Source organism: Egretta garzetta, unplaced genomic scaffold (genome assembly GCF_000687185.1).
Source record: "Egretta garzetta isolate BGI_Z169 unplaced genomic scaffold, ASM68718v1 scaffold107, whole genome shotgun sequence".
Lineage (NCBI taxonomy): Eukaryota > Metazoa > Chordata > Aves > Pelecaniformes > Ardeidae > Egretta > Egretta garzetta.
In genome coordinates this window covers 3,786,924-3,810,123 of record NW_009260399.1, presented here as the reverse complement: position 1 = coordinate 3,810,123, position 23,200 = coordinate 3,786,924, and the positions used below count along the sequence as shown (strand labels likewise).

The following is a 23,200-nucleotide window of genomic DNA, read 5'->3' as shown; positions in this document are numbered from 1 at the left end:
TGTAATTGAACAGTTTGATAAAATGTTGATAATTGAATAATTGGTGCAAAACCTTTTTTGCTAATGCTTTTAGAGATGGTGTCTTCAGACACTGTTCTTGTGGTTCTTGCTGAAATTCTATTTTCAACTTTTCTTTGTTTTTTTTAAAGCCATTCCTTACATTGGACAATTTTCTGGTGACAAAGTTTGCTGAGACAGGTGATGTCAGAGTTACAGTGCAGGCTTCCTGTGGGAGCTCCATGCTTCAGGACTCAAAAGTTGTCCACGTTTTTGGTGAGACATTACTCTTGTCAATGTTTTTGTTTGTTTGTTTCACATGTACTTGTTTCTTATACCTCTTAAACCAGCCCCGAGACAACTGTTGTAAAATTATATCTAATGCCACATTTGTTAAAATTAGAGGGATGAACTGTCACTAGGTAACTTCATGAGGTTGAACAGTGTGATTGTATGGAAGGGTTTCATCTGAAATGTTCTGTTTCCTTTGCTTATTTTAAATGTTGTTCCCAAAAGCTATCTGTAGCAATAGAGTTTAAGTAGTATTTTGACCTATGACTAGAGAATTTCTTAGAATTTCTAGATAAAGTAGTTTAAATACCTCTGAAAAAAAGAAAATTTAGTTGTCTATATTCTCTCAGCATTAAAACCAATGTGAAATAATTGCCTTTTATCACAAGATATCACTGTTCCTTTGATGTTTATCTGAGATTTTGGATCAAGTATAGCTCTGCTGTAATTATCAAATAACCCTCAAGTCTTGTTTCACATTGTGCCCTGGTGTGTTTGCTTGTGTCTTATGTGGTGACAAGGCATAATATACTGTGAAAAATGTAGCGCTGACGAATTATTTACATTTGTATTTGTGCTGTCACATGCGGCAATTGTGATAAGTGAAAAAGCTGCTTTTTAATGCAGAGTTAAAAGCCCTCAGGTATCATGAAATACACAACATGATACATCTCTATTGTCTGAAGAACATTCTGTTATTTTTGCTTTTAGTGTATTTATTAATTTAAAATAATGGTAAAAACCATTCTCATGCTAAATGCAGCTTTTATGAACCTTCTTCTTTCCTAAGATAAATGGATTTAACGTTTATGATACCACTTGCAAGTGCATCCACTTTTTTAGAAAACCTTAGAAGTATAAACCATCTTAGTGTGACTGGATCAATGACTTCGGCTTTCAAGTGCTGCTTCTGCTCTTAGTGTTGGCCAGTCCTGATACCAAGAGCAGGAAAGTACTGGTCGTGGGGGGAAATAAAGAAACCTCTGGAAAAGAAAACCACATTAAGATACAATTCTGTTGGAAGCATTGGGGAGGTCAGGTTTGACTCATGCATTCCAGAAGATCTCTTTTTCTGCTTTGCATTAAGTTCCCCAGGTGTTCATCCAAGGAGTCTATATGGAGAAAGGGAAGATTTTAGAGACTGTTTACTGAGGAACAGCCCATTTCTGATATTTCAGATATTTTTAACAATATGTAGAGAAATATTGTGGGTGTACCTTGGTTTTATTTTTTTGATGATCATTTCTGTTCTTATTTTCATAGCTAGTTGATGGAAAACATAAACTATTCATTTTACATGAAAAACAGGAACATGTAATAGGCAAAACCCACATGTTTATGATTCAGTGAGAATAAAATCCATTGGCGCAATCCCATTACAAATAAAAACCCCAACCACGTCTGTGTGGTGTATTGTCCTGAGGAAAAGTTATTGGGAAGGTTATGACCCTGAGCACATATCTAAATCTGCTTTGTTTATTTTTTTTCTTCCTGCTTTTTTATCTTTAGGCACAAATTTGATAATGTTGACAAAAATAGGAAAAGAAATTGAGTGCCTGACAGGAGCATACTTTTGCTCTGTGCAAGAGTACACAACACAGAGCAAGCGGGGTTCCTAAATCCTGCAACGCTGCACAGCAAATAATGCCAAATATATATTTTCAGCTTTTATTTCTGTAAAACTCTTTTTTGCAAGCTGGTTTGTTACTCGTTCAAAAATGTTTACATTTGTTTTTCTAGATCTTTTTCACGTTCTTCCTCTGAAGTTTACTAAGCACCTGGACATGTACAACCCCGACATACCGGAGTGGAGGGAAGACATAGGGCGGGTGGTAACACGGCTTCTGGCAAAGGTGCTCTTTCAGATTGCTCGTAAAATGTTCCCTCGCCAGTCGTAAAGCTTGAAGGTTAAGTTAATGCCTTCTCATTTAGAAAAAAAGGAGGCAGGGCAAAATAATAAAGTGAACCTCAGGAGCCACATTTCAAACAAGTTTGAGCCTAGTGTCGCTTTTACATGCAGGCTGTAGATGATGATATTGTGACATAGAAAGTTTAGGTGTAACAGAGCCTAATTGGCAATTAGTGCTAAATATTGCTCTCTGGGATTAGGGGTAGGTGTATTGGCAAAACTGCTGACTCCAAAACAGGAAGAGTATCTTAAATGTGATATATGTAGCTTAAATGTGATATATTTAGAAGTTAAGCAAAAGATACTGTGTAATACAAAAGACATAGGCTTTGTGTAAAAACAAAGCAGAAAGAAAAAATTTACAATGCCAGTTGTGCAACTTCGAAAATTATATATAATATATAGGCAACCAGTTTGTACAGCTGTTTTTTTAGATCACGGTAGAAAAAGAAACATGGATGGGGAGCAGTTGAATCCTGTAGGTTAAATCAGGTACAAAGCCATGCAGCAGTTCTGTGAGATAAGTAAAAGGAGCCCATAAAAACAGAGCTCTAGAGCCGTGCTCTGCAGGTACCCACACTGCCAGCAACTGAGCGTGCAGACACAGACTTTTTGTGAGGACAATAGCACTGAGGTGCAGGTTGGAAATGTTTTGAAAATGCTTGTGTTTGAAATCACTTGACTTTTCCTGGATTTGCAGTAGTGCAAATCAGGTTCTGGAATTTTGACTTTATTCTTTTTCCTGCCTTTATTTTTTAAGGTTCACATCAAACGTCAAGTTAAAGTAAACTCCCACTTTTCTCAACTTAAGTCCATTCTGTAACCAATGTCAATCAAACAAATGGTTTAATCCCTTATAAAATTTCCCTTGAATTTTAATGATTATTAAATTATTTGCAAAAGAATATGAACAATTTAATGGAATTTTGGAATCTGACTGAGAAGGGAAGGCTGTGTGAAGTGCCCAGGGTGTTGCCATTAGAATTGTGTGGCTGTATTATACAACACTAAAAGCAAAATTTACCCAAACTATTTTGAAAAGGAATGCACTTGACTTTCAGTGGGGGCTGCAGGTAGTCGTAACAATTTCAGGAACTGAACCTAGGTGCTCTTAGCCTCACCCTGGAAGACTTCTTTCTGTCCATTAAACACAGAAAAATAGCCTGCTTAAACTGAAGTTAGCTGTAATGAGTATGCCCTTCTAAGTCTACTAAGTGTCTGAATGGCCCACAAAGGATCCTAAATCATGTAGGAATTTTTTTTGTTACCCTAGAAATGCGCAGCAACTGCAGGGTTTTGCTAAAACTGCATACTTCATTTTGCTTCTTTCCATGATGCCACTGAATCTCTTCAATGCGATAATAATGCTTAGCTCTTCCAGTCTTCAAAGAGCAGCTTTGGCTTTGTTCATGTTTTAGCTTCTGGTGGAATCCCCTCTAAATATTAAGGATTTGAACACCAAAGACTGAAAGACACATGTGGAGTTACTTATGTATTTTCTATAAAATATAAAGCACGCTGTCCTATAATTTGCCATATGCCTTTGTCTTCACAGGAAACCAATATACCCGAAGAAACACTCATGACAGTCGTGAAACCTGGTCTGCCCACAACTGCTGACTTGCATGTGCTACTACCAGCAAACCAACCAAAAAGGAAGAGAAGTGTAACTAGTGATAAGGTAACCAGAGCAATGCGTGTCTGGTTAGGACAGCTTTCATCCTGTTTTGCAATCAGTGGTGGTACTCTCGTTGGCTTTATGTGAAATTAAAAGGTGCTCCCTAACTCTGTAAAGATCTCACTCCCACCTGATAAGAGACATGTAAAAGCTATGACGACAGCTATGACTGCTGTGTTTGACAGTGTATAGACCAGCATAACCTAGTGCTTACTGGTATTAGGGTATCTCTCAAGAATATCTGATACTGATCTCTTTTTAAACAGAAACAACAGTGATGGCGTTTTAGTCTGTGAAGATCTGGTAGAGCAAAGAGTGTATTTAGAATACTGATCTTTCTAAAGAGGGACAAACCGTCTCTGCACTGTCTTCAGAAGCAAATTAGATTTCAGGTCAAACAGAAACAGAACCTTAATAGTTGACCTATAATGCAAAGAGCATCAAGCAGGTAGTTTCTGCCTTTATGAGCAAATGTCCTTTTCAGTTGGCAAGAAACAAATATAGGGAACAATAAAAATAAGATATTAGTGTCTCCCTACTTATTTCTAAACCATATTTCTTCCATAATAAAAGGCCTTGTGCCAGTTGAAAATCAGAAGACTGGCGCTTATAATTTATGCTGTTTGTCCTTTTGCTATAGTAGAGAAGGTACAGATCTGTGCCTGTATCTTGCAGTTCAAGTCTTGCCAGTTACAGAGAATCCCAATGTAAGGTATAGTTAATTTTGAAGGGCATTTTACAACCTTCTGAGACAAGGTCTCAGTATACAAAGAGCTGGGGAAGTAGGTAAAGCTCTTCAGATTAACACAATAACCGTAGATTGTGTTTTGAATTGATGAGGTACACTTTGGCATGTCCAAAGGAGTATTTTGATGTGGTCCAAGTACTTGAACAGCTGTCTTTAAAATGCAGGGAGCACAGTGTGAATGCATAAAATTTTCTGTGTTGTCGCAACCCCAAACCCTTACCTGCTCTCCCTCTGTAATCACAGTGGGAATTCCAGGGAGCCTGAAATCCTGAATATGCTGCAGGAAACAGTTAATTTTAGTAGGCTGTTTCTTTAGTAGAGAGCCATTCATGAACTATGGCTTTCAGCCAGGTGAGTATTACCACTTCAAAATTATTGCATCTTTCCACTTGAAGAAGCGAGGTGCAGCTTCTGAAGAGAATTCTTTCTCTTTATTCCGAGCATATATGGAGTGAGCGTCTTTAATAATTTAAGGAAAGCGATGGTGATAGATCCTTCAGTTGCGCAAACATTTTATTTCGGTGCAAAGTGTTATGCATATTATTTCCCTTTAAATCTCATCTGTTATATTAGTGTTGTGCTTCATGGCAGCTTAAAGAATATCATCAATTATAATCAGTGCTGTCTCAAGGTGTTGTTTTTTTTTTTCACATTTGTGCATGAAATACCCTCTGAGTTACTCCAAAACATAAAGAAGAACAATCACATGTTGAAAATGATATGGGAAAACTTCTGTTCAGTGGGGCTCTGGGGAAATTACAGTAGTTTAGCAGGGCACAGTTTCTGTAATAAGTAGTCCTCCAGTAAAACCTTGCAAAGGTTTTCTGAAACTAGAGGAGCAATGAAAGGGGAAAGTAATAATCTGGAGAATAGGTATATATTTCTGACATTGTTAGGATGGACCATGTCAGACCAGTAGTGGTTGGGGGATTACATGTATGGAAATACCAAATCTGTTACCACCTGCATTTGGTTGGAGCAGGAACAGGGAAACAGGAGCAATTACAATGACCTATGCTGTCCAATGATAAAAAAAATCAGGTACACTGGTATCACATTGCAACACTGATTGTTTTATAGAGTACAGTGCTGTAGAGCCAGTCTTCTAGTGCCAGCTGCCTAAATTTCTATTTTTATATTATTGCTAAGGGACACTACTTTAGCTATTGATATGTGCATACAAATTTGTTGATTTAGAATCGAATGGCACAAATTTTGATAAAATATGTCTTGTATCAGAATCCACTGTGACTTGAGAAATATCCTGAAAATATACCCTGTGTAAATAAACTTAGAAGCAGTAACTGGGTAAGTCAACAGGAAAATACTCATGGCGTTACTTGTTTAAAGATTTGTTACATTTTCTTATGTTACCAGAAGAGAATCTTGAAGGTCTTCATCATGTTTCACTGGAAGGATGTGCTTTGTGGTGCTGCTAGTGCCAGTTCTCAAAGTCAGTGTTGTGACACTACTGCGAGGTCTCACCAACAGAAAGTTTTCTGTACATTTGGAGGTGTCCCTGAAATCCTTATCTTAGACATAGTTATGAAATGTCTTCCCTTAAAGAGAATCTATTTGTTCTTGGCTGAAAACCTTTTAGATTTGGGATATTTTGTGGTTTCAGGAGGATTGTTAAAGGCAATAATTTCTTGGTCAGGCAGAGAACACCTACTTGGTGGCATTTCTATCGGTGTTTTATATGAAATGTTGTAATGTGATGCTATTTATTAAGTCAGTGGTCTAGAACAGGAGTCATTAATGATAAAAGTAGCCAGTGATAACAAAGATCGTGAGGTGGCAGTGTAGTGGTAGTAGGAGCCCTTTGGATAATTCTGAAGTTTGGTTCTATTCTGACAAAAGCCCTTTTTCTTTCATATTTATGCATGTAGAAATAAAAGCTGAGCGTAATTTAACTTGGTTTTAAGAACACAGCAATTTCTAAAGTATTTCATTCTAATCGCTGGCTCTAGAGGAAGGCTCAGTCACTTAATTTATGCACATCTATTACATGTCTAATGTCGGGTGGGATGAGTCCGGTTGAAAGAGTCAATTAAAGTGCATTTAAATTATAGACTGGAAAGCAGTGGCTCTGAGGAAGATTTGGGGGTCTATCTAGACAAACTACTACATGAAAATTCTCAGCGAGTTGCTTTGGCAAAAAGGGCAAGTCAGACCCCCGATGTATAATTCAGTGGGTAAGAATTTGAATGATGTCATTATTTTTGCATTCTTATACCACAGTGCAGGAGCCATTGTGGAAGTAGAAAAGGAAGATAGAAAATTCAAATGCTAGTATAAGGACCTTAACTAAAGAGTCTGGAGCAGAGCTCCAAACACTGGGTTTGTTTTTTAAACAGTTGGAGAGGTGCCAGCACTGTGCTCAATAAATACCTTGGGGCAGAAAAAAATCCCCATGAGTACTGAAACAACCATCAATCTAACAGTGAAATAAATAAGCCAGAACTTTTGGCTGTGTTGTGGTTTAACCCGGCTGGCAACTCAGCACCACGCAGCCGCTCGCTCACTCCCCCCTCCCTCAGTGAGATGGGGGAGAGAATCGGGAAGGAAAAAAAAGTTAGAGCCATGGGCTGAGATAAAGACAGTTTAATAAGAGAAAATAATAATAATAGTAATAATGAGAATGGTAAGAGAATATACAGAATATACAAAACGAATGATGCACAATGCAATTGCTCACCACCCGCTGACCGATGCCCAGCCCGTCCCAAGCCGCGATCAGTCCCTGAGCAGCGATCACTCTCCCTGCAACCAACCGACCAACTAACCTCGCCTCAAGCATGATGTTATATGGTATGGAATAGCTCTTTGGTCAGTTTGGGTTAGCTGTCCTAGCTGTGTTCCCTCCCAGCTTGTTATGCACCTGGCCAAGCAGGAGAAGCTCAAAAAGTCCTTGAGTAGTCTGAGCACTACTTGGCAACAGCTGAAAACATCAGTGTGTTATCAACATTCTTGTAGTACTAAATCCAAAACACAGCTCTATGCTAGCTACTATGAAGAAAATTAACTTTATCCCAGCCAAAACCAGGACAGGCTGGATTCACATGAGATTCAAATCTTTGACCTGTGGAAGTGTAGTTCGTATAGGCTTGGGTGGGAACCCAGGGGTGGGGAGAGAAATAACAAACAAGTGTTAGTCACTTAAAAAAAAAACAGGGCAGATACTGAATTCTTCAGATGCCTGCCAGGAAAATATGATGTATCTGAAGTATTTTAATTTACTGGCTGAAAGTCAGATTAGCCTAAAGTAATGGTCCCTCTTGCATTGTATACCATAAACATGTGAATGAACCTGGACTGAGACTAAGTAGCTATTTCAGTGATGCCAGTGCCACTTTAAAGGCTGCTAATCAATGTACTTACCATATCCATTCTCTTTACAGGCTTTGGGCAAACAGATAAATACTGAGGAGCTATCTGGAGTAGTTGTCTTGTGAAATAACAGGCCATGCTCACATCACCCTTACATTGCGTCTCCCCCCCCCCCCCCCAAAAAAAAAAAAAAAAAAAGTAATAAAATCAGTGTAATGGCTTCAGAAGTTAGATATTCCTCAATAGGAGTGAGGATATTTCAATCTGAACTTTTGTGTAGTCTTTGTCCATAACATGAGCGAGACTATAGGGATTTCTATCTATTATGCTGCAAAGGCTTGTCAAAGATGAACACCATAATTGATAATATCATAAAAGGAGTTGCTCGTGAAGGTTTCATGGATATAAAGCATATTTCTAATTTGACATCCTGTGGGAAGTCGTATCCTAAATTATAAGGCATAGAGTATAAAACTAGCTTTGATCTTTTAGAAAATTACCCATGTTGAAGACACAAGCGAGTAGAAGGGAAAATTCAGACAATTTGTCATCTGGGGTTAGGTTATGATGGTATATTTAAAGGTTCTGCTCCATAAAAATGTGAGAGACCATATTTTACTATGCTCTATCCACTGGAGAAAAATAGGAGAAATCCTGATTTTTTCCACATGGATGGATGTATATATTTCTACAGAGTATTGTTAAAAATTAGGTATAAATGGAATCCATCCCATTATAGGTAAGGAGGTGAGGTAAATTATGACATGCAGTTCATTATCAAATAGCAGTTACTTTTCATAGCAAGAAATCTAAAGTGACATCATAGGTTTTGTTCTGCTAGGTTAGAAAAATTGAGAGTTTTTAATATGGATTATGCATTGTGTGAGTTATGATCCAGGTAAACCCAACAGCCCGTGGAAATGACATGCTGTCTGTCACATACTGGGTAAAGGGTTTGGTAAGCAGAAAGAAAGATTTGGCTTTTATGGCTTGTGGAGTTTTGCAAGATTTTTAAATACGAAATTTCTTTAAGATTTCAGCTCATGGTTGACAAATGCTTTCTGAGTTTCTCACCATTTAATGAACCAGAGGTTTTCCTTTTTAGAGCATTGAGTCTCTCAAAGTGGAACGGAGTGCAAGACGTCTGACATTCTCTCTGTTGTATTTTCAGAGAATAGCGGCTATAAAGCAGGCCTTGAATGCACACAACATCAGTTTCTTTCTGAGGGGAGGATACTGGGTCTTAGTGACTTTAGCTGACTCCAGTTCAGGTAAATATATAAAGAAAGCTCCCAAAAGACCAACCTTTGGATGCTTGTCTGAGTTCTGATAAGGAGAAAATCTTTGTATCAATGTATATTATGTACGTATACATATGTATGTATATACTTGGTATTTGTTGCATATAGGTACACACATATGTATGTATGTAAATATATATACATACATACACATATAGATGGATATATTTTCATTTGGTGCTTGTTCACAATCACCACAAAATAAGTACTTCTTACATATTTCCATTTTGTCATACCTCATGATTTGTATCAGAAGCTTCTTGCTTTTTTCTATGTAACCATGGCATTAACTAAATGCCTATATTATACAAAACAGCGCCCTGAAGGAAGTGGCAACCAGGCTTCAAAAAAAATCCCATCTGGTGAAGCACTCTGGCTGCTGAGAAAGCAGAGCTTCTTTACTTCAGCCAGATATAATGCCAGGGGTCTGGGACAGCCTCGCATCTCTGCCTTCTATCTCTGATCTTCAGATCAACTGATGTGGAGCTTGCTGTAGGGTTTCCACATTGCTAATCCTGTCATGAGATAAATTACATGCTTTTTCTGTGTTTAAAACAAATGGAAACAGGTTTTTTGCAATGCATTTCCTGTGTCTCCGGATTCACTATGTATCTGGAAACTGGTTGAAGAGAGGATGTGTGCATACATGTGAGTGTATTTTGAACAGAGATATGTTAAAATGATGTTTTAACCAGAAAGTTCAGCTTTGACTTGAACCTTGTTTTAGAATGTGCTGTAATTTTTGTGTATCATATCCCATAAATTATCCTTCTTTCTTATTTCAGTGCATTGTGGGAGAACAGCCTAGCTGACCACAATCAATTTATATAAATACTGGTGTGATATTTTATCTGTCAGCTCTCTGGAGAAGACAAAGCTCTTTTAGCTAGTCTCTAATGTAGAATCGTGCTGCAGTCTCGCTGTGGTACCCCATCTGGTTTGAAGGGCTAACATACATTAGCCAGCACAAAAGGCTGGGATTGAAAGAAGCTCATGTTCATTCCAGCCTTTACATATGTAAGACCTTCAGGAGTTAATTTGTTGTTCAGAGCCTTAGTTTCTCCATCTGTGAAGTTAATACAGCCCTGCTTTTGCAATGCATGTACTTAGGGTATGTGATCATTTCCTATGATAACTTTACATTCCCAGAAAAAAACCCACGCTGAGTATGCAAATAATTAAATCTTCAGGGTCTTGTTTTTTGGTGTTGGGTTTGTTTGGTTTTTTAATTGATCCTCTGTCCTTCAGTCACAAGTCACCCATTAATTTTGGTTTGCTACCTGTTTGAAGAGGCTACAGATGGAGTGAAAAGAAGAGGATACACAAATGACAACAAATGTTTTTGACCTGGCATTTAGATAGAAAAGAAGTCCCAAGAACGTGACTGATCTGAAAGAGGACATGCTAAGCTCTTCTTTTATTTCTTGCTTCAGATTCTCAAAGGATTGGAGGAGGCAGTGGCTACTGGGCTATTGTGATTCTCTTTGTTACCTGTCTAGTTGCAGTTGGGGCTTTCATCCTCTACAAGTTCAAAAGGCAAGTAAACCTTAACCAACATTTTAAGAATTAGGTTTATCCACAGATCAGCAAAACAGAGTTTGTTATTTGAAAAGGAGATTTCTTGAAGGATTTCAAAAAGTCAACTGCTTTGAAAATTGTGTTTTTCTGAACTTCTCAGGCATCAAGGTACTGCACTGGTGCTTGCTTTCACTTGCTGTGCTCCAAGAGAAATAGCAGCAATGTGGGAACTATGGAGAGTTTGTTCACCTTGTCTAAATAATATCATCAAGAAACAGAGCTGAGCTAAAATATTATTCCTGATTAATTTCTACCTAATTACTCCTAGCAGTTATGAATAAACTAAAGCTATTGGGACAGGGAACATGTCTGCAATGATGGATTTGCTTTAAAAAGTTTTATCAAAATGTGTAGCGCTCTGGAGTTTCTCTTTGCACATGTTACACTTTAATGGCTGGGGCAATGCCACGTAGAACGACTGATGGAAATAGATTAGTGTTAATTTGACACTAGTGTGTTGAGGGGAGAAATAATCCTGAAAGTGGCCCTTATGTGAGATATATTCTTAAAATTAACATGGGATGCCACACCAGCCTTTGGCAGCCCAATATATCTTTAGACTGCAATTGATTTTGAGTACTAGCGTATGGTGCAATTTAAAGAATTTTGTTCTTGTTCATGAGTCTGTATTATCATTGGCTATGCTTTTGGTATTTTTATATCTCTGGGGCATTTAGAAGCTATTGGGATTGAGCATACTGGAAACAAGCCTCCATCATCATAACGTCCTGATGTCCTTATTCAGTGAGGCTTCCCATTGATTTGTCTCATTTTTTAAAGAATGATTTTTATTTGAAATAAACATCAGGTTATAGAAATGGCTGTGGCACTCAGTTTGTGACAGCAATAAGTGTAGATAGCATTTAAGTAAGAGTTTGTTCAGATAAAGAGTTCTTAAGTCAATAGAGAACCACTCTTTTTTCCAAGAATCTCTTTGTTTTCTCCACTTCAGCACCTAAGTTTCTTAGAGCTCATAGTGGCTCTAAAGGACAAAGCACAGAATGCTGTATCAGACTGTCTCCAACTGAGTAAAAATCCATTTCGCTAGTTTAGGCGCCTGCAGCAAGGAAAAGCATAAAAATGGTTGATGTGATGTAATTATATTATTTCAGTAGCAATACATGGAGGATTTGCTGTTTGTAGTGTGGGATCATAAAACTTGCTTGTGATATCTTTTGAAGCTGTATGATTTATATCTTTTATTAGCTCTTAAATGAGAGCAATTAAATAACAGACACAATTACTGCGTGGCAAAAGAAGCATAAAATATGCAGGAAAGGAAGAAAAAAATTATTTTCATTGAGTTCTTTCTAAAATGCCCAATGTATCATTGCTTTATAAATAGAGCTTTTATTAAGGAGGAAACCATAGTACAATTTGCAAATTGTGATCTTTAATGTCTCTCACATTTCTTTATATAATTTGTGAAAATCATTTGCATTTAAATTTTGTGGGGGTTTAATTTAGGTGTGAGTGGGGAGAATTGTGAGATATATTCAAATGTTTATCAGTAGCCTGAAAAACCGCTGTTGGCATTGATGAATGACCTTGCAGTAGTTTTCCATTTTAGTCCGTATCAAATCTGTTTCTGAGATATTTGACAAAATTATTTTTAAATATTCCTGCTAAGCTTTTCCAAGGTGACAATTTTTTTTGGTTGCATCCTTCATTTGCAATTTGATCTTCAAAGACTATTGAGCACCTAATCGGTGCTACATTTGAAAAATCACTTTTACCCTGCATGCTCCCTGTGAACTCCTCTCCCACCCAAATTTTAATCCCTTAAAAAAAGTCTTTCCTGTGTTTATGAAGATGGATGGTGAATTGCTAGATCCCCTTGGAGTACTTACTTGTGAGTATAGACCCTTTAAAGTCAGTACAGTGAGTATGTAAATTTACAAACTGGTCTATAGAGACTGAGGCTACAAAACCAAGTGTCCTTTATAGATGTAAAGGTTGCAAGTTGTAATGCACAAAGGCAGCTTGTCAATATTGCATGCCTGTATATTAAAAATGAATTTGCTGAAAGAATGCCATGGGCAACAAAAATTCCTTAATTTTAGGAGATAATTTCAGCAGAATAACACTTACTGGGCCCTATGGTAACTCAGACAAAACATGCAAATGTAAATATGAATTATATTCATATAGGAATTACAGACAACTACAAGGTGTTGAAATGTTAATACTGTCCATTTTTTATGTATGATTCACAAAATTAAGGAGGAGATGGAAGACATTTGGTGGTGCTTTCCTTTCATTTATGTAAGTTGATAGTCAGATACTCCCTTCAGAAAAGGGTTAAAACTCCTTTTTTCCCCAAGTCAGAGAAATGTTTGTTAATCTTAGTTGTATCACTACACTAATTGGGCCTACGGACTTGCAGTTGGCGTTGGAGCACAGGTGAAGCAGGTGGTCTGCAAAAGATTGCATGGGCATGCTTTGGACTATGCTCTCTCTCTTTCTCTCTCTTTGCTGGCCCAAAGGACAGTTCTTTAGTTAAGTTTGATACCTGGAAAGATGCAAGATGGAAAGACTGGCTTGCAGATCAGATGGTGACTGGATTGGCAGGAGGTTACAGCATTTAATCCATTGGCAATGAGCAGAGGTACTGTTCAGGGCTGGTGATGAAAAGTAAAGAGAAAATAGCAGACTTCTATGTAGACTGTTGTACAGCTTCAGCAGAAAATGAAGAAACCTGCCCAACCTACCCAATGGTTCCTGAGTGCCAAGGCCCCTTGTCCCCATGCATGGTCACCTGCCCTCCCTGCCTGGATTATTTCTGGAGTTCATGTTGTAAGAACTTGGGTCTTAATTTACACTAATTTTTGTCAAGCAGAACTGAGAGATGAAAGATGGTGTTGACAAGACGTCAGGGGCTAATCTAATAACTGTTTTTTATGAATCTTTCAGGGCAATCAGGACAGCTAGGATGAAACTTGCTGCTCCTGTTTAATTTCTCATTTTTTGAAAACTGCAATACCCAGCACTAAAAATTGGTGTCCCTTGCAAGAAGTAAATCTCACAAAATTAGTTTGAGGGAGAGCAGTAATCTAAAAATAACAATCCTGCATATGATTCCATGTCGGATGCCTCATATGCAGAAAGCAAAGAGAGTATTTTATCTAATTAAGTAGGGGGGTAGGGGAAAAACAGAGGCAGATTCATATAGAGGTAGGGGGATATTGGCTGATTAGTTATATGCATAGTAAAAACCAACTCCTGAAGGAATGTCCATTAAAAAGAAAATATTAAAATTGTATAATTTCCCACTACTCTCATCAAAACTGAAATTGTAGGATCTACTTGATAATCAGAGCTGCCATGGCTGTACAGCTAATGATTAGGGGACTGCAGCTTACATCGGTTCTGATACGCCCTAATCCCAAATACATAAACACTGACTGGGAAGACTGCTGTCCTCTGTTCTTATATGCAGTAAAATTGCAAGCATTTATCATCTTTTCATTGAAAGTGTTGTCAAGCACTGGAACAGGCTGCCCAGAGAAGTGGTTGAGTCCCCATCCCTGGAGATATTTAAAAGACATGTAGACATGGTGCTTAGGGACATGGTTTAGTGATGGACTTGGCAGTGTTAGGCTAACAGTTGGACTTGATGATCTTAAAGGTCTTTTCCAACCTGAACAATTCTACGATTCTATGATTTCGTCTCCAGGAACATGTACTCAAAAAGTCCCCGGAGCTCGGGGAGTGACTCCTGGCAATCCCAAGAGTGGTTAGTTGCTTTAGACAAAAAAAATAAAAAGCCAAATTCTTGAGATATGCAGGGCTTTGAATCTTTGTGATCAGAGTAGGTAAGCAATTCAGATTAGGGCTATTTTTACCCAGTAAATAAAACCTAAATTTTAAATAATAAATGCTGAGGGTTTTAAAAACTAATTCTAGTCATATCCCACAAATGAACAAAGATTGGTTTAGATAGTTGGGGAGGAGGGCTTTTTCAGCATGGCAGCAAGGAGCGAGAGGTAATACCCCAGCTGCTAAATCTGACTGTGGCTATGGCACAAGAGGCAGTGCAGAGAATGAACAGGGATGGCTGGCAAGCCAAGAGTAATTTGCCTTTCCTTTGCTCTTACTTTCTGAATATGGAAATCACCGATCCGATGCCTCAAGCAAACAATATGTTACAGTACTCACTAGCATGCTTCAGTTGTTTAAGCATCCAGGTAAAATGGACTACAGCTGCTTCTTTTGACCAGAACAATATGAAGCAGCTGGAAAATATTTTTGAGAAATCAGATCTATTTTTTAATGCAGATCTGGGACCTGCATATATTTTTTTTTCTATACCATAGCATCTTTACTAAATTTAGTTCAGTAAAAACACACTTCTTCCATTCCCTTTGAAACAATGTTTTTATTTTTTCTGGGTTTCAAGTTGCCATCCAGAAAAGATTTCTTTGTCCTTTCGGAGCAAGCTTCTATGGTGTGGGGTCCTGGGCAACAGTATGGAGAAGGCAAATAGCACTCCCTGCACTGGGCAAAGTGGAGGAAAGGAAAATTGTAATTTAGCCACATCAAAGCTGCCATGTAATCATCATGTTACTAGTGGAAGATCTGAAATCATCCTTTTCTTGTTTTTCACTTTGGTATAACAACAGGATATTAGAGTAGCCAAACCAGACCAAATAGTTGGCTTTTCTGCTTAGGTATTTTACCTGGTTAATAGTAGCAAATTCAATTCTCTAAAAGAGTATGAAAATCTTCATCTTTTAGTTTGTATGCAAGCTTCTGCCAGTGTACTGCAATCTGCATGCGTTGTTTTCACAAATCACTGTGAATCTACTTCAGTCAAATTTATACCATTCTGTGTGTATTCCTTCTTCACCCACTACTATCAAGTGCCACTTTTGGTAAATGAACCCCCTCCTGGGTCATTTCCACAATCTGGAGCAGAATCGTGTTATCTTTCTGCCTCATTGACTTACTATCTCATTTTCAGACTCTGAAGAAAAGCTATCTTTTTTCCCCACCTTGCTTATACTACTTTTATGTTCCATGAGAGCAAGTTTAGTCCCCAGTCCATGCTGTTTAGTTATAAAAAAACAGGCACTAATTTAATGATCCATAATATTTCATAAAAACTTCCTCAGAAATCAAAGTAATAGCATGTAGAAAAGATTTCTGAAATGAAAGAGGCAAGTAAATCAGGAGTGCCTTAAAGCACAAAGTCGTCAGTCATCTGAGCATTAATCCAAACATAATAAAGCCAACACCAAAATAAAGTATTCTATTTAATGGATTATTATTGTTGTTAGTTTTATTTAAGGTCCAAGAGAATGCTACGTTATTCCATATCCTTTGCCATGTGAATATGTTCCTATTTTTTATACTAAACAGAATCTTAATCAAGCCTCTGGAAAATGAGTGAAGTTGCATAAGGGCCAATGAATATTGGCTCCACAAGGGAAAGAACTGAAAGCCAAATAAACTAGAGAGTTTAAATGAGTGGGAATCAATATCTCATTCCCCTCCTGCTGTTCCTTAGTGCTGAACATTTTTAAGTGCAAACAGTTTCTGGTATGACCCGATTAGAATTTGTGAATATAGGGAAGAAAAAAAAAAATACTTTCTGGAATATCATCTAAAAAGAGTGGGACCTGGAGAGCTTGGTGAAAGCCATGTGCTGTGATGTTCCTTAGTAGTTCTGTGCAGAATTAAGTCTCCGGTTCATATTTTTATGGTCCTCAAAGCAGGCATGAATATTTCTTGTTCATGATTGAAATAAAATGCTACAGAGAAAACAAAAGGAACTAAAAATGTAAACCATGGAGTGCTGCTCAGCAGAGGTAATTGTCTCCGGTGATGGATGCGAAGCACATGCATTTTGCAGCTGAAGAGTAAACCCCCGGAAGAAAGTATTGCATAATAATATTTTTCTCTATTTGTATAAATGTGCTTTCAATTTTCATATTGCTGATATAAATCTCTTGGGTCAAATTTCATGTCTTGTCGTGTTTTCACAGTAGTCTTTTATGTAGACCCAAGCATTTCTGCTCTGCCTACTTCAAACAGTTACATTGGACTCAACATAAATTGCTTCCTTACGAAGAGCAAAGCACTTCAGGGTACACAAGAGTTTCTCTCTGTATAATTAGGGGTAGCAGCTTCCTTCCTACATCTTAGAGCAGAGAGGAGCAACTGGAAATTTGCCAGAATCAGGCCCTTCTTTAGCAAGGATTCAGTATCCACATCCTGTTTCATCCCATAGTGTGGTTGTCCCTTATAAACAGAACATCTGGCACATGTGTTAAAAATGCTTCTTGAAAAGAATTGGACTGTCATTTTCTTCAATCTGGTTGAGTCTCTTCCTTGTAAAACTGAATCAATATGAAACACGTAGAGATCTCTCCAATGTATAAAAGGTCAAACGCCTACAGCGTATGCCTTCGCAAGACCTGTAACATTATCCTTCCTCCCACCCACACTCCATGTTAAAGCTAAGGTGCTTTCCTCTGTAAGTGTGAGGAGCAAAGGGAAGTACGGAAGAGTCACTGAGTACCTCAACTTTATACCTTCCACGAAGGATCTGTACCTATCAGGATTGGGCTCATGAGATTTAGGTGAGTGAGAAGTAACTGCTTACACCTTTCCTCCTTTTGTCCATAGCCCATAGAAGTACTTTTAACAATAGCACGTTTAATGGTTATTTGTGAACTTGTGAGGTTTCTTCCTTCAGGAACCCCTTAATATGTTTAAAAGTACGTGTTGTGATTGTGGTGATCTCTAACTACTAATCTTACCAGAGACGTGTGTTGAAGCCTCAGGATTTACACCAAATCCTTGTTGATCTGGTTTCAGACAGGTCCATCAGCCTGGGAAGACAACAGTTAGACAAGCAGCTCTGCTCCCTTTACTTAACTGCAAAGGTCTGATGTGCCATATGGGTTTGAGATGGATAACATTTTTATTATGTCAAAAATATTTTCATAATGCCATTGATGCTTCTACAGTCTGTCAGAAATACAGTTTTGAGAAGGTCTCCTAATTATTGCAGAAACATATGTGCTAATTCTGTAGATGCATTGCAAAGACATTCTTCTGGGTTTTCTTTCCCTTAGGCATTTGGTGGTGGACTGAAAGTGAGCAATCTGACAGGTGTGATGCAGGTCTGATTGAGAGGGATATTGTTTTCCACATGACCAGTTTCATTAGCAGACACATTAAAAACAGTCTGGAGCTACTGGCCCTAGAGAAAAAAATCAAAATTAATTACCTAATATATTTGGTTTCCTAATGAGGAATGTCCTTCCCCCTTTCAGCATGGCTTTTTTCATCCAGTTAAAGGGAGGAGAGTGAAGCAGAGCTTGGCTTGATGTGTGTGTTTGTGTTGGAGGAGCCCTCGGACCTGTTGAAGGGGTCATAATAGCACAGCGTTGTGCAATCAGACCTTCTTTCCATCCTTGCCCTTTGCATTTGGTCAGTCATGTGCTTTATTTACTCCGTGCTCACTGAGATACAGAAAAGAGCAAGAGCAATCAGATTTCTTTCTCTGTGCTGCTTACAAATAGTGGGATAAAATACCTGATTTCTGTATATATATAGTTTTATGTGTGTATAGACATACCTATACAGGTGTGGGTGTATGTACATACATAGATAGATTGCAATTAATCTCTTTGATAGTTCAAATTAGAGGGAGGAGACCATCTTCAGTCATCTTTCATTGTTTAGTGGTTTCTATTTATTCTAATTAATTTGATGCAATGGAAGGTGTTGTTCAAAATAGTTTGCTGCAGTAACTTTTCTCTCAAACTAAGGTGGTGCCACCTGGTAAAGAAGCTTTCTTCTGAAATGACATTTCAAGACAGTTCATCTTCAAAATCCTAGAGAAAACAGAGCTACCTGTGTATTTATCCAGCTTTCAAACTGCTGTCAGAATATGGAGCAGAAGATGGTCATTTTTAGAGAGATGCCTAAAAATTAGTGTCACTTTTTCTGTCTAAGGGAGCTCAGCAGAAACCTCAGTTTAACCTCAGCAGTTCGACCCCATTTTCTCTTTTCTTCTTCTTGTCTGTCCGTTCCAATAATCTGTGTTTAAGCACAGACTTTGACAGCCATGATCTGCTGCCATGCTGATCAAGCTGTCAAGCTGCTTCTTGCAGTGTAGGAAGTGGAGCTCACAACCTCACAAATCCCTCATCAGAAATGTCTGCCTGGTGCCTGGGAAAGGTTGTCCGCATGTGCCCAGGCAGACTGCAGGTGAGGGCAGCTACAGCAAAGGGTATGGCTCTCAAGAAATGTTTAAACCATATATTCTGTTGCAAAGTTGGAAGTCCATGATTATTCCCCTTGGTTTTACAAAGTCTACTTTAAGTTAAACTAGTTAAGAACTCTTTATCAATACTACGTCTTAAGCATCCCAGTCTCAGCCATGGTGCTAATTGTTTGTTAGAGCCATTTAATAACATACTTTTTGTTTTTCTAGATTCAAATCAGAATGAATGAATTAAATGCTGTCTGCTATAGAGAGTTTTGTCTAATTCAGCAGTTCCCAGTAGTCCTGGGCCGAGCTTTACACTCTGTCTCCTGCAGTGCTGCCTGCTTAACTTCACCAACCTCCCCTGTCTTCTTATTTGCCCTTATCGATGCCTGTTTACCTCCTTACTCCTTACCCTCTGGTCCTGGCCTCCTGCTTCTTCACACTCTGCTCCCTTTCCATTCCCTGTCTCCTGGATTTCTCCTGCTTCTTTCTCCTCAACCCTGATGGTGTGTCAGAGCGCTGTTCAATGCTTCAGTGTCAGCCCACCTCACCAGGGAGATGTGATGATGATTGTAACCCAGCTTAATGCTTGTGAAGACACCAGGAACCAGGAATGAATGCCTGTTGGGCCTTTTTATTGCTTGAGTTCTTAAAATAGTTTTTCTGTAGTTTTAGTAATTTTTTTCAGTATTGTTCATTGTCAATCTTAGTCAGAAAATGATGCTTAATTATTACGTTGGTATGAACATCGTGATGAGGCAGTTACATAAAACTGTGACTGAAAATAAGGAGTTGATAAGTTCAGGTTGTGAACACAAAATTAAGGAAGGGTGGGATTGGTGCTGTTTCATGATTCTGGAATGACTTTGCTCTGCTGGAGCTCTGCTCCAATGCCAGTGTGTGCACGACGTGAAGGAACTCCATCACAAGAGTTTTTCTCCTTGTCCAATTTAGGAAACTGCCAGGCAGAAATGTCTACGCCCAGATGCACAACGAAAAAGAGCAGGAGATGACAAGCCCTGTTAATCACAGTGAGGACACCCAGAACATCATCCAGGGTGAGGAGTTTATTGATGATGATCTGGACTCTCAAACTCTAGGTAACGCAAGAGGTAACTTCATTTTTAGTTTATAATTTTTCAAAAGCAATTGATTTTTAATTGATGTTTGTTTTCATTTTAGCTTTTTTTTTTTCATTTTCTGCTCAATCTCAGGAAGAAGCAAATAGTACACCACTAACAAAGGATTATCTCAGTTGTCTTCTTTTGGCTTGCTTGTGATGCAGGCTAGCGTATGGATGATGTACTATATTGAGCATGAGTACAGTTTAATGTCAGGAAACTTACCTGGACAATTGTAGAGAGAAATTATGTTTGGCAGACCAGGACATAATAGGTAACAATTGAATTAACTCAGTACTCCCTTGAATTAGTGGAAAATGGAGTTTAGGCCAGAAGGATTTGTAGAGTCAATGTTTCCATGATTTCAGATGGATTGTATCTAGATCCAATCCATTGCTATATTTGCCATCATATTCCACTGGCATTTAAAGTTTTCGTGATTAGAAACATTATATTTATTCCTATATAAAAAAGTATCATAAGTCTTCCCTGATTTAGCTGGTAACTTTCTAGTATTTGTGGGGTGGTTGTAAGGAACTCATGAGGGAAACTTTCTGTGAGTATCTCTCAGTGCAAATGATTTCAGTGTCAGGTGGAAGTGTATATCCTGGCACCCTAAGGTTATTTTTAATGTAACATGGAGTGCTGATCTGTAAAGTTCATTTCTTGTAAAATTTATCATCGTGTTCAGACTCCTTTCAGGTCACAGTCTGAAAAGTGTAGGATAATGGAAAAAGCTCCCCACTTCCATTTCTACACATATTGTGAAAATAAATCGGATAACCCAAAGCCTTTAGGATTTGTAGCAGTAGATTCATGGTGTAATGGGCAACTGTAATGTCTTCGTGAATGCATGGAAGAGGTAGCCTGGGGAAGGACAGGACTTTGGCAGAGGAGACATTCCTTTATCTTGGGTTTCACCTTTATCGTTTGTTGTCGATGTCTTTATTTTCGTTTGCTGAAATGTGTGCCGCTTCTAGGTTCTTGGAGGTGTTAGCTTTGAGCACAAGGGAAGAATCCAGCCTCCTGCTTTGCTTTGTGTATTTCTGTCTTTTCTGTGACAACCTTTATGTATGAGTATCGCTGTGTTTTCATTCAGATTTTGCAAGACGACCTTGATTGCACTCCTGACTTTACTGGAGTTAGTTCTAAAAACAACCCTGGAAAAACAAAGTCTATGTTAAAATTGTTTGATCAACTCATCTCCAGGGTCTTTAGAGGAGAAGGCTGAAGGCTAACAAAGTCCATGCAGACATGCCTATTAAAGTGGAGCATTCAAACACCTCTAGTAATATACAAAAGCATAACTGCTTTTAATGATAGAAAATCCCTTATGGCCTGTTTATATGAGGCAGCTTGGTATGCTGGAATAAAGAAATGCTACCCTGATTTGTGACGCATTCACTGAAATGGTCTCTACTTGCCCTGCACTCTTTATGCAGAGGAAAAAAAAAAAAATAAATCTTCTATCTGGGCAGAGCATTATTAGGGTTAAAGAGTGCAAGACCATGATGTTTTGGTGTGAAACTTCAGACAGTTAGCAAATGCAGATCTCAAGGTGATTTGTGCTTCTGCCAGGTTGTCAACACCAGCAGCATTTCCAGCGGAGCGTAAAGAGTTCATTTCTGTGGATCATAGTCATCCATATTTGTCAGCTGCTGTACAGCTTTTAGACACAAGACTTTATTTAAGACGTAAAACTATACTTCTGCTCGCTGTACTGTTTTGCTACTTGCAGTACTTTCCACTAGCTCCGGTATTGCTCAGTACTGCCAAGAAAATATTCCTATTAGTGATACTCCTCTATTTTATCTGGCTAGAGTATGAAGCTTGTTATAATCCCTGCTTTATACTAAATTCTGTTTTACGACATTATTTGCAGAAGGTTCCTATGCTATGGAGATCCCTTCTAGTTCTGGTGAGGTTTCTCCCTCCTGTTGGGAGATGTCTGTAGCAGCCTCCGCTCCGTGCACAGCAGGGAGTTACAGGCCTGGGTTTCTGTTTGTTCTCTCTCTTCTCATAACTTTTGAATTTCCACAGTACAGTATTTCCAGACTCACCCATCCACTTTTTTTGTTTTCTATATATTTTATGTTGCCTACTTTATCGCAACCCCCACCTTGGGACTCCTCAACACCATTACCTTGCAGTGACTCCTTCTGGGAGAAGTGGCAACTTGAACAGCTACAGAGTTCCCCTATTGCTGATGCCGGTCAGTGTCCAGTCCCAGGTCAGTGGCATGTCGAATGGACGCCTCAGGTTCCATTCTCCTCCCTCACCTGCACCCCTCGAGACAACTACACCTTTTTAAGCCACAAAGAGAACCAACTTATGCTGTCACTGGGATAGAAACCCTAGGAATTTGCCACAAATCCACCACCATGAGCAAAAGCTTTGCGCGAAAGTACGCTGTAGGTACATGGAGCTGTTGCACCAACCTTCACCTGACCTGTTGTTTGATAAAGCCACTCTCTTTATGCGATTGACTTGTCCCTGCAATAAAAGGGGATTTATTGTGAAGTGCCTGAAACACACTAACGCTGGCCTTTTGTTTCTGTATTTTCATAGGCAATCACTCAGGCGTGGTTTTGAGCATCAACTCCAGAGAGATGCACAGTTACCTGGTTAGCTGATATTTACAGCTGAACACAAAAACCGAAAGACTCTTCTCTGTATCGTTTTATTTTTCCCTGGTGATGTCACAAAATTGCAAATATGGCTGTAAATGCTGGTGGAAAGGAGGTTTCTTATCAGTCCCGTGGAAAAAAGCGTCCATCATCAGTTACCGAGGGAGAAGGATAGTACGTCTTGTGTTCGCTCTATGGCCTGGAACTCGTTACGATTGCAACTCAAACTATGGTAGCAAATTTGTAGCCCTAGGCACCTTCAATGCCACCTTATTTCTTTTCTGTATATGCTCTAGTTCTTTATGTTTATTTTTAGAAGGATTGACTGTAACTTCTTAATTATATTTTTAATTGAGGTATTCAGTGGAAGGCTGGGACTCTCAGCCCCAAAAGGTG

The 23,200-nt window shown here is 38.6% G+C and overlaps 1 protein-coding gene across 1 annotated transcript in view; it reads left to right on the top strand.

The window, feature by feature from the left end:
• SORCS2 (sortilin related VPS10 domain containing receptor 2) overlaps positions 1-22,769 on the top strand; it is a 387,507-nt gene extending 364,738 nt beyond the window's left edge. The window contains exons 21-28 of the mRNA XM_009643235.1: positions 150-273; positions 2,029-2,141; positions 3,753-3,878; positions 9,125-9,224; positions 10,688-10,790; positions 20,011-20,168; positions 22,328-22,407; positions 22,746-22,769. Of these exons, the coding sequence (XP_009641530.1) occupies positions 150-273; positions 2,029-2,141; positions 3,753-3,878; positions 9,125-9,224; positions 10,688-10,790; positions 20,011-20,168; positions 22,328-22,407; positions 22,746-22,769 (828 nt within the window). The remainder of the gene's footprint in view (positions 1-149; positions 274-2,028; positions 2,142-3,752; positions 3,879-9,124; positions 9,225-10,687; positions 10,791-20,010; positions 20,169-22,327; positions 22,408-22,745) is intronic.
• Positions 22,770-23,200: the final 431 nt, after the last annotated feature.